Source organism: Elephas maximus, chromosome 10 (genome assembly GCF_024166365.1).
Source record: "Elephas maximus indicus isolate mEleMax1 chromosome 10, mEleMax1 primary haplotype, whole genome shotgun sequence".
Classification (NCBI taxonomy): domain Eukaryota; kingdom Metazoa; phylum Chordata; class Mammalia; order Proboscidea; family Elephantidae; genus Elephas; species Elephas maximus.
The window spans coordinates 50291868-50304178 of record NC_064828.1 but is presented as its reverse complement, the minus strand read 5'-3'; the positions used below and the strand labels follow the sequence as shown (position 1 = coordinate 50304178).

The following is a 12311-nucleotide window of genomic DNA, read 5'->3' as shown; positions in this document are numbered from 1 at the left end:
AGGCTGTGGCCCTTTGGAAGAAGATCACCAGACTTTTCTTTCAAGGAGTCTCTGGATGGATTAGAACCCCCAAATTTTATGATTAGTAGGTGAGTGCTTAAGGGTTTGCACCACCCAGAGACTCCTAAAAATGTGTACAAGCTTGTATATGTGTTTCTAAAATTTGTATTAAAGAGGCAGAGGCAATGATCTCAACGAAATGGAATCCTCAAAATCTTTACATCTCTATCTTGAAAGGAAGGCGACATATAAAGTGAAACGCGTTTATCTGTTGGAAGAATATGAGTACCAGGAAGAATACAGGCCTGTGTACATATTGTTCAAAGGAGAAGGAAGGAAATAGCCTAAACTTCAGGTTCTTTAAAGTCATCAGCTCTACTCTTACTTTATTTCAATCTGGATACTACTGGATAAGTTGAGCACGATTGATGAATAATGGATAGAGAAGGCATTTCCTACATTCACACAGTATCTTTTCAAAGGAAATTGTTTTACTTTAAAGAAAATATTAAAATGTCAATATTCCTTAAGAAACATTTTGTTCTGCATAAATTCTGCACAGTGGAGAAATTCAATTACTGAGGTATTCTAAATATGCAGAAAATGATCTAAAAGTTTTATAATTAATGTGTAACCAATATTTTGTTTTAATGCATTAAAGAGTCATGTAGAAGACTAGACATAATGAATACAATAATGAAGATAGTGCAATCTTTAAACAACAAATGTTTCAATTTCAGGGAGAGGAGCTGTGGAAGCTACTACAGAAACTATGGTTTCTGTAATCATACAACTGAGGCAAATTCTTGAAGATCAAGCGCTTGGTTATAGTCAGCCATAGCTTCCTCAATCAAACCTATTTTACCACGAACTTCTGCTCTAAGCTTGTACGCCACAGCGTCATTAGGCTTCAAAGACAGAGCTGCAAAAGAAGATAGATGTCAAGATACGTTTTACACTACCACTTAAAAGTAGTCTCATTTTTTAAAAATAAAAACTTTGATATTACTTATTTGAAAATATTTTTTTTCTTCCAATGTAACTAATTATGTAGTTAAGTCAAAAATACTGAATCTTTCTACTAAAAGTAACTTGGGGAAACACAGGACAGTATCTCTTTGAGGACAGTGCTGACACATTGGGGGGAGTGCACCCTACAGCAAGGAACAATTCGTGTATAAACTCTTCAATGGGAAACTAATGGGCTCTATAAACCTTCGCCTAAATCACAATTTAAGAAAAGGATGACAAATTTTACTGTTGTTATATTACCATGCAACAGTAGTTTATTTTAATTAAAAAACATATAAACACAAATAAGTTAATTTGAGCTCTATATTAAAAAAAAAAGTCTTTGAAAGGCTATTTGTGTACAGTTTCCTAATAATTCTCTGTATTTCAACTTAAACCGAAGGGGGGGAAAAAAACCCAAACCCGTTGCCGTCGAGTCAATTCCAACTCATAACAACCCTACAGGACAGAACAGAACTGCCCCATAGGGTTTCCATGGAGCAGCTGGTGGATTCGAACTGCTGACCTTTTGGTTAGCAGCCAAGCTTTTAAGCATTGCACTACCAAGGCTCAACTTACCCAAAGCTTTAAATTAAGGTATTATGTAAAGGAATCTATATTGATTACAATGAAGATATGATATCTAAAAACTGTAATTCTTATGTAAGTTTACTGAAGCAAACAAATCTGTTTGCTTCTTTCAGTCTAAAAACAAACATATCAACCTATGCAATCTTAGCGAGAAATTATAAAATAATATACCTTTACTAAGATCTGCTTCAGCTATTTCATATTGCTTTAAACAGCAGTAGAAGTTTGCTCTGTTAAAATATACTGCAGCCCAAAAGGGACAACTATCAACTACATTTGCAAAATCTTCTTTTGCTTCTTCGTATTTCTTTAATATTGTATTTGTAACAGCTCGATTCATGAGCGCACACTCATCTTCTGGATCATACTGTAAAGCCTTTGAGAAGTAGTCCCAGGCCTATAAGATACCAAAGAAATAACAATTTGGATATATTTTAATTGGTAGCTATAAAGCAATTTAAAGCACTTTTACACTTAATTTAAGGCCAGTTGTGTACCAAGATGGGCAGTGAAAGCATTCCAAGGCAGACAGTAAGGAGGTAAAGAAACTAAAAAACTATAATAAGCCAAGTAAAAGTATGTTTGCTTTTTATTATCACCATGTGTCAGCAATTCTATCAGCAGTAAAATCCTCCTTCCCTGCAGGGGTGAAATGCTCCGATGTTATTATTGTTAGGTGCCGCAGAGTCAGTATCGACTAATAGGGACCCAATGAAACATTGCCAGGCCCTGCACCTTCCTCACAATCCTTGCTGTTTGAGCCCATCATTGCACCTACAGTGTCAATCCATCTCTTTGAGGGTCTTCCTCTTTTTTGCTGACCCTCTTCTTTACCAAGCATAATGTCCATCTCCAGGGACTGGACCCTCTTGATAACATCTCCAAAATAAGTGAGGCAAAGTCTCGCCATCCTTGCTTCTAAGGAACATTCTGGCTATACTTCTTTTAAGACAGACTTGTTCATTCTTTCTTCTGGCAATCCATGGTATATTCAATATTCTTCACCAACACCATAATTCAAAGACATCAATTCTTCTTCAGTCCTTACTCACTGTCCAGATTTCACACGCATACAAGGCTATTGAAAACATTTTTTAGTCCTCAAGGTGACATCTTTGCTTTTTAACACTTTTGTGGCAGATCTGCCCAATGCAATGTGTTGTTTGATTTCTTGACTACTGCTTCCATGGACACTGATTTTGGATTCAAGTAAAATGAAATCCTTGATAACTTCAGTATTTTCTCCATTTATCATGAGGTTGCTTATTGGTCCAGTTGTGAGGATTTGTGTTTTCTTTATGTTGACATGTAATCCACACCGAAGGCTGTAGTCTTTGAGCTTCATCAGTAAGTGCTTCAAAACCTTTTCACTTTCAGCAAGCAACGTTGTGTCATCTGTATACCACAGGTTGTTAATGAGTCTTCCTCTGATCCTGATGCCCCGTTCTTCTTCATATAGTCCAGCTTCTTGGATTATTTGCTCAGTATACAGGTTGAATAGTACGATGAAAGGATACAACCTTGACGCACACCTTTCCTGACTTTAAACCATGCAGTATCCCCTTGTTCTGTTCAAACAACTGCCTCTTGGACTATGTACAGGTTCCTCATGAGCACAATTAAATGTTGTGGAATTCCCATTCTTCGCAATGGTATTCATAATTTGTTATGATCCACACAGCTGAATGCCTTTCACAGTCAATAAAACACAGGTAAACATCTTTCTGGTACTGTCTGCTTTCAGCTAAGATCCATCTGACATCAGCAATGATATCCCTCGCTCCAAGTCCCCTTCTAAATCCAGCTTGAATTTCTGGCAGTTTCCTGCTGATATCCTGCTACAACTGTTTTTTAATTATCTTTAGCAAAATTTTACTTGCTTGTGATATTAATGGTATTGTTCTACAGAAGGTAAAATATAAATTAGAAAAGAAGAAGGCCACAACAAGAAGATAAAATATAAATTAGAAAAATTGCATTTTGCATATAAAAACAGAGTATTTAAAAGCTAAAGAGATAATTGAGTTTTCAAAATAAGGTTCTAAACCATACCAAAAGGGATAAAAACTCAGTTATACTATGCAAGTTACAAGGAAAGAAGAGAGGGTGGGAGAGGACAGAATCAGCTTGCTGAGAAGATCAAACACACTAGATTGCTCACAATTTATCATCAGGCTGGAAGGGCCCCTCACAGTGTGTTCTGCAGACCAGTGGTGGAGAGTTGGGCTAAGGACCATTTGCTACAGGTCTGCAAAGAGATAAGTACAGAAGTGGAGAGTAACGAATAGTAACTTCTATAGCATTTAACATTGCTATGACATCCAAGTATAAGATCATTTTTCTAGTAACTTGTATTTATTTTAGCAATGTATTGATCTACGGTAAGTTGGAAATTAAAAAAAAAAAAAAAAGCCTGATCCTTTACCACGTGTAGTTTAAGATGCTGATTAGACATTCTACTACCCAAGGCAGCTATCTCTTCTATCCCTAATGGATAAAAATCTGGCTCCTACTTTAAAACTTGCCTTAAAAGTCATTTTTAACAACTCAGCTTGCTCTCTCCAATCCCTCACCACTCAATTTTTTCCAGACCTACTTCTCAAAGCAGGGCCACGCTTGTCTTCAGAAAGTAATCTGGCTACTATCTACCTCTCTCTATTCCATGAGTTCTGATCTTGCTAAAATTACAATTGTCATCAAGCCTAATAGATTTTCCAGTTCTTTTCTTCCAGCATATCTCTGTGGCATGGACACTCTTGATCTATTTTACCTTCTTAAAACTTTCTCTGCCCTTGAGTCAGTGTTTCCCTGGCTTTTCTCCTACCTCTCTGACCATTTTGTCTCATTCTCCTTCACTGAACTATTTTCCCTGCTACCTATACAATAATGCTTCCTAAGAATCTGTCCTTGATTTATTTCCATCTGAGGTTCCTGGAGTCAGATTGCTGGGTTCAAATCCTGTCTGTACTACTTATTAACTCTATGTCCTTAGGTGAGTTGCCAAGCTCTGTTTGCCTCAATTTAAACCCTGGTGGTGTAGTGGTTAAGTGCTACAGCCGCTAACCAAGAGGTGGGCAGTTCAAATCCACCAGGCGCTCCTTGGAGACTCTATGGGGCAGTTCTACTCTATCCTATAGGGCCGCTATAAATCGAAATCGACTCAATGGCAGTGGGTTTTTTAAGATGGAGGTAATAAAAAGAACTCCACTTCTGGTGTTGCCGTAGGATTAAGTGAGCTAATACATGTAAAGTACTAAGAACAATATGCATGCCATAGTAGAGGTTCAAGCAAGACAATAGTAGTTATTGTTTTCCAGTGTCTACAAATGAAGAGACAACAGCCTTCAGGCAATGCTCCATAAACTTTGCTGCCTCTCTGACTTTTGAGAGGCAATGAGATCAAGCTTGTGCTTCCCCTCTCATCCTTGGATAGCAGCTATTCTATGTTAAGAACAGTTAAGTGTAGTTTAAGGATTCCTTGAGATGGGGGGAAAACCGACATGCACTTGTGAAGGGCTTAAAGAGAATTCACTCCTGAAAAGTGATGGACTCATGGCCATCAGAAATGAGGGAAGGGGGTAGCTCAAGGCAGGGCCAAGACTTACTTCAGAAAGTAATTTAGGCTTCATTTAAATTCATCAATAAATTATCAATAAAATCTCCCTGATTCTGCATCACAAAAAAAAACATGACTTCAGCCAGGTAGGAGCAAATGCCTACCTCAGCTAAGAGAAAAGGACCCAGTAGAACACCAATAGCATACCTAATTTTGAACAACGTAATTTTCATTACAGCTTCTAAAATATATTAGTTAGAAAATGAAAACCTATAAGTTGAATGATGTTACCTTACGTATAGGAGTATTAACTAAAAAAAAAAAAAAAGACCAATTATTGGCCAAAGACACTTACCACAAGGGATGGCCATGATTTTTTAACAATTGTTCTAATGTCCTTATTTCTGTAATTCATTAGAAAGCAGGCCCAGTTATTTTAAAAAGTCACCTCAAGTTCATGATAATAAACTAGGCCACCTGCATATCAATGTGCATTTATTCTTTTCTCTTACAGTGGAAAGCATGAAGCTCATCTAAATGTGGCTTCAAATCATTAAGTCACAAATTAAAGATAAAAGAAGGTAGAACACAAGTCATTAACTGTTTTTAACCCTTTAAAAATTATTATCTGATCTATTGAGGGATCCTTCCTCAACATATTCAAGAAAAAATTAAGACTGTCTCAGGAAGACAAATTTCAATGCAGTCACTGAGACAGAGGCATAATATCTTGACCATGCAATCTAATTTTCATTTGGATTTCTAGACTAACAGCCATGTTTTTTTTGTTTTTTTTTTAAAAAAAGCAGGATGTGAAACCATATGCCCTGAGGGGTCTTAACCAAGTAACCATCTGCATCCCTCTAAATAAACATACTCTGGAAGAATACTGTCTGAGTGCTGTTGCCAGCAAGGTATTTTTTTCTTTTTGTAAGACAGACAAACTACACATAAACACCTTCTGACCATGATGTAGGCATCCTGTGAAACCATCTGTAATCATTAACTGTTCTTTTAACAATCAGTAACCAATCAAAGTGAGACTATTACAATATTCATTGATTTTCCTGTAATTGCCCTCCCCATAGTTTGGTTCCTCTTTTTGCCCCATAAGAATACTTGTATAACAAAACTGCCCTGGGAGGACCTGGCTCCATTTTTCAATGGGCTATGTAGTTTCCCAATTGCAATTGTTTTAAACCCTTAATAAACCTCTGTTTTAACTTGAAACAGCATTCAAGTTTTTCTCTACAATGAGATGCAAAATTGACAGGACTTAATGCCTAATTGAATGAAGGAGGTGAGAAAGAAAGAGACATGGTTGACCCCAATGTGTTTACTCAGGTGACTTTACAGAAAATGACATCTTGAATTGAGATAGGGATTAAATGAAGAAGCACTGGTTTAGAGGTACAGGATACGGAGATTAATTCAGTGTGGCTTTAATGCATTTGTAAAATATCCAGTTTTGGCAGCTGGTGATAAATAGGGGTACGAGCTTAAAAGAGAGGCAGAGGCTGACAAGTAGTGTTGTTGTTGTTAGATGCTGTGCAGTCAGTTTGATTCATAGCAACCCTACCTACAAAAGAATGAAAAGCTGCGTATCCTGCACCATCCTCACAATCAATGCTATGCTTGAGCCCATCATTGCAGCCACTGTGTCAATCCATCTCATTGAAGATCTTTCTCTCTTTCACTGATCTTCTATGTTAGCAAGAATATCCTTCTCCAGGGACTGGTCCCTCCTGATAACATGTCCAAAGTACATGAGACAAGTCTCACCATCCTTGCTTCTAAGGAACATTCTGGCTGTACTTCTTCCAAGACAGACTCGCTCGTTGTTCTGGCAGTCCATGGTATAGTCAATATTCTTCTCCAGCACCATAATTTAAAGGCATTAATTCTTCTTTGGTCTTTCTTATTCATTGTCCATGCATATGAGGCAACTGAAATACCATGGCTTGAGTCAGGCGCACTTTAGACCTCAAAGTGACAAGTGGTATAAGCCATGGGAATAGACAGTTTTCCGAGTAAGTAAATTTAAGGAGAAAACGGTAGAGTATGGTTCCTGTCCCTAACAACCTTACTGTCTAATTGGAATGAGGAGGTAAGAGATAAACCCATAAAAGCAATTGTAGAGTGGTATAAAGCAATATTGAATCTGTATAGCAACAAAGCAGTTTAGAGTTAGGATCTCATTTTAAAATCATAACCACAAACCTTAAATTAGAACTCAATGTTGTCTGGTAATCAATCATATTATGACATAGGAAAATGAATGGGTATCACTCATCTTTAAGGAAAATAATAATAATAACTCTTAACACCACAGCCCACTCCAGCTACCACCTCCATTTCATTCTTTGCTTCACGGCGGAGTTTTTTAAACCAATTGTCTATAATCACTTTCTCTAATTTTTCACCCCACAGTCTCTCCACAACCCTTTCCAGTCAAGCCTCCACTACTCCTCTGACATATTCTTGCCAAAGTCATCAATGACCTCTTCTTACTTGACCTCTCAGCAGAATTTGACACAGGTAACACTTTTCCCTTCTTAAAGCAACTTATTCTCCAGGCAATAGCATATTTCCTGCTTTCCTTTCCATCATCCTGATTGGGTGCTCCCTTCTCAGTCTCCTTTTTGGTGCCTCCTCTCTGCTCCACTTCTAATCACTGGTGTTACACTAGAGTTTGCTCCTTACACCTCCTCTTCTTCTCCATCTACACTCTCTACTAAAGTAACCTCATGTTGTTGGGTGCCCTCGAGTCAATTCCGACTCAAACAGACCCCCGGGACAGAGTAGAACTTCCTCAGAGAGTTTCCTAGGCTGTAATCTTTATGGAAGCAGGTCTCCAGCACTTTCTCCTGAGGAGCCACATGGTGGTTTCAACCACCAACCTTTCAGTTAGCAACTGAGAGCTTAACCTTTACGATTCCATACATATGCTACTATTGATATGCTGATGCTTATATGGGATTGTATTAGACATTTTATGGAGCCCTGGTTGTGCAGTGGTTAAGCTCTGAACTGTTAACTGAAAGGTGGGTGGTTCAAACTCAGCCACTTGGAGAGACAAAGATGAGACAGTCTGATTCCAGAAAGATTTGTAGCCTTGGAAAATCTATGGGGCAGTTCTACTCTGCCCTATAGGGTCGCTATGAGTCGAAATCAACTCCATAGCAATTTTTTTTTAATTAGGCATTTATTACTGCTTATTTTCTTGTTTATCTCCCTTTTTATTTTCTTTTTCTCTCTTCAATAAAATGTAAGCTAGATCAGAAAAGAAGCCTTTCTAGTCTTGTTCAGTGTTGAATCCTCCAGGTCTTTATTAATGCTTAAAACATGGCAGGTACTTTGTAAATATATGGAGCTTGAATGAATGAAGACCTAAATAAAATCAGGAAGCATCTGCTGAATGTTCCTAGCAAAAGAAAGACTAGAACCATAGCATCTTAGTACATAAATGTGCCTGAAAGATCATTTTATTAAGGGGTATGGTGACAGTATTGCATGGCAGAGGGCAATATAGAGGTGACAAGTCTCAGATAATATCAGCCAAAAAAAAAAAAAAAACTTTTAAAAATGAGTACATCATCTTAGAAGGCAAGGGCTATGAAAAGTTCTGAGAAACACAGAGCTGGAAGTAAGGGTTTACCCAAACCTGGCTAGGTGTTATGGACTGAACTGTGTCCCCAAAAAATATGTGTTGTAAATCCTAACCTCTATGCCTGTGGTTATAATCCCATTTGGGAATGGATTTTCTTTGTTATGTTGATGAGGCAGGATAAGTGCAGGCTGTAGTTTAGGTCAATCTCTTTGAGATTAAACAAGGGAGCAGAACACAGATGAGGTAAAATAGATGCCAAGACACATGGACATCTCCAAGGAACAGGAAGCAGAAGCTGAAGAGACAAGGACTTTCCTCCAGAGCTGACAGAGAAAGAAAGTCTTCCTCTAGAGCTCTTGCTCTAAATTTGGACTTTTACCCTTCTAAACTGTGAGAAAATAAATTTCTGTTTGTTAAAGCCAACCACTTGTATTGTTTCTGTTATAGCAGTACTAGATAACTAAGACACTAGGCAAGAGAAGTCATATTTCAAAGTCCTTTGCTATACTATCAGAAGCTGCCAGACTTGGAATGTTGCCATAGCCCATTACCTTGTTTTCCATAGGAATCTGGGCTATTAATCCAGAAAAAAATTTTATCTCATTGAAATATGAGTAACAGAAAAGCAAGGTGCCTGTCTTCATTATAAAAGCAAGGATGAAAACAGCTTAACTTTTAGAAAGATAATAACGACTCACCAGAAAAAATTATTATCACAATATAGACAGAAATTATAACATTTCAAAATGAACTAGAAAAAAATGTTAAGGTAGCAACTGCAGTTAAGAAAAAAAAAAAATCAGAAATAAAGGATCTCAGACAAGTAGTGGCCAGGGAGATATGACATGAGATGGAAGGGGGTGGGGCGGGAAACATATAAGAAACCTAAGTATAAGGCCCACATGGGTAACAGATATCTCAAAAAGCCCAGTAAAGATTCAGAAGACAGATGTGAGAATAGTAAAGAAAATGAAACAAAAATTAAAAGATAAAAAACATTTGAGAGAAAGTAAGAGGCATATCGAATTTCTGGGTAGTACAAACAGTGAATGTGCTTGGCTGCTAACTGAAAAGTCGAAGGTTTGAGTCTACCCAGAGGCACCTTGGAAGAAAGGCTTGGTGATCTACTTCTAAAAATTTCAGCCATTGAAAACCCTATGAGGCAGTCTACTCTGACACACATGGGGTCACCATGATCTAGAATCGATTCAAGGACAACTGGTTAATAGGTACATAGACGTCAAAGGACAGTCAACATACTTACAATTGGTGTTCCCAGCTGGGGGGAAAAATCAAAGCAATGAAACATTAAAAAAAAAAAAAAAACTATAATTCAACAAAGCCTTCCTGAAATTTACATAAAGAAAACACACACTGTGTGCTTGATAAAACTGACTCCAAATGGTCAACTCTAAGACATACCTTGTTAAATTTTTTTACTTAAAAAAAAAATCATTCTGGCTAAAAGAACACATTGATTAAGAGAGAGAAAAAAAAGATCAGTTTTGAAACAGGCTTCATGACAACACCACTCAATACCAGAAAACCGTGGAACACAAGACACAAGGAAAGAAAAAGTGAGCCAAGAATTTTAAACCTCGACTTGGTGTCTTTAAGGCATAAAAGCTACAGGCAAACAGCTATGAACATGCAAAAATTCAAGGAATATTATTCTCGAAGCCCTTCCTCAGGACTCTAGTTCTAGAGGACTAATTTCAGACAACCAAGGAATGACTGGAGGGAAGAGGAACTTTGACATAAAGCCTGACAATGCAAATTGAATATATTTAACTGGGGAATTAAGACTAAAAGGTGCAATAAAGATAACAAAATAGTATGTAAATATTAAATCCTCTGACAATATAGAAATAATAAAACTCTAAACAAAATGCGAGAACAGGGGGAGCACTTGGAAAGTAAGCTGACACCACAAATTGACACAGTAAGTTCAAGCATATTTAAAAGTACAATTAAAAACATTTTAAAAAAGAGAGAATGCTATTAGCTGAAATTGAAAAATGGATGAGAGGAAGAAATAATGGAAGGGGGTTACAGGGTAATTTTATTGTTGCTCATAGTAGAAAAACTAATAAAATACAGTATGGAACTAAGGATATATTAGAGTATTTTCATAAAGGTAATAACTACAGAAAAAATACAAAACTTCTGCAATATCAGGAAAACTCTAAAAAAAAAAAGTAAACGTATCAAAGGGTAAAATGCTTTTTAAAACAGAAAGAAACAGGAAACATATAATAGCAGAACTAAGACCAAACATACTGATCATGCCAAAATATAAATGGGCTTAACTCACCTATTAAAAGATAAATATTTTCAAATTGGATCTTAAAGCAAAATCCAACTCTATACTGTATAAAAGAGACACACCAAAAATGAAAGAAACTAAACACTGAAAATAAAAGAAAGGGCAAAGGAATACCAGGCAAAAGCAAACCACAAGAAGTCAGAGGACATCATCTTGGTATCAAATAAAGTTAAAATCTGTTCCAAAAAGCATTAAAAGAAACAAAGAGCATTTTATATTGTGGAAGGCGACAATTCACAATGCATATATAATGGGTATGAACATCTGTACATAAAACAATGTAGCAGCAACTTTCATAAAGCAGAAAATGCAAGAGATATAGGGAGACATATATAGGAACATAATAATGATAAAATACTTGAATAAACTTATCTCAGTCTAAGACAAATCAAGCGAAAAAAATGAACAAACATTAATTAAAAACACAATTAACAAGGTAGACCTTATAAATATGTATTTAACCCAATATCCTGGTAATAGAACCCTTCTTTCAAAACACCTTGGAAGATTTAAAAAAAAAATTTGACATATATGCAAAAAATTTCAAAATTTGAAAAATATAAAGATCTTCCATGTGGAAATTTTAAACACTCTGTTCATTTATTTATTTATTTTATTGTTGTTGCAAACTTGTATATGTTATAGCATTTATTGAAATTGTCCCTTTTTCTCATGTAATTCTTAGTGTCTATTCACCTTTTTTTTTATTCACCTTGGTCAAGTTCTGCTGACTTAACCCATAATTGGGATTGCTTTTCCCATCAAGAAAAGTATTTTTTTTTTATTCACCTTTTTTTTTATTCACCTTGGTCAAGTTCTGCTGACTTAACCCATAATTGGGATTGCTTTTCCCATCAAGAAAAGTAAGAAGTGTCTACTATCTAGAAAGTGATTCCCCCTCCCTCTCCCTCTCATCCCTGGTAACCATCAAAGAACTTTGCTTTCTGCGTGTATATCTATTCTTGACTTTTTATAACAGTGGGACCAGGCAATATTTGTCTTTTTGTGATTGACTTACTTCACTCAGCACAATGTCCTCCGGTTTTATCCATGTTATGTTTCACGGATTCCCATTATTCTTTATAGTTGCATAGTATTCCATCATATGTACCACAATTTGTTTATCCATTCATCCATTGATGGGCACTTAGGTTGTTTCCATCTTTTTGCTATTGTGAATAATGCTGCAGTGAACATAGGTGTGCATATGTCTATTC

General features: G+C 36.5%; 1 protein-coding gene across 1 annotated transcript in view; it reads right to left on the bottom strand.

Moving 5' to 3' along the window:
• Positions 1–711: 711 nt before the first annotated feature.
• TTC6 (tetratricopeptide repeat domain 6) overlaps positions 712–12311 on the bottom strand; it is a 312748-nt gene continuing 301148 nt past the window's right edge. The window contains exons 32-33 of the mRNA XM_049899504.1: positions 1774–1999; positions 712–922 (exon numbers count right to left, since the gene is read on the bottom strand). Of these exons, the coding sequence (XP_049755461.1) occupies positions 786–922; positions 1774–1999 (363 nt within the window). The 3' untranslated portion in view covers positions 712–785. The remainder of the gene's footprint in view (positions 923–1773; positions 2000–12311) is intronic.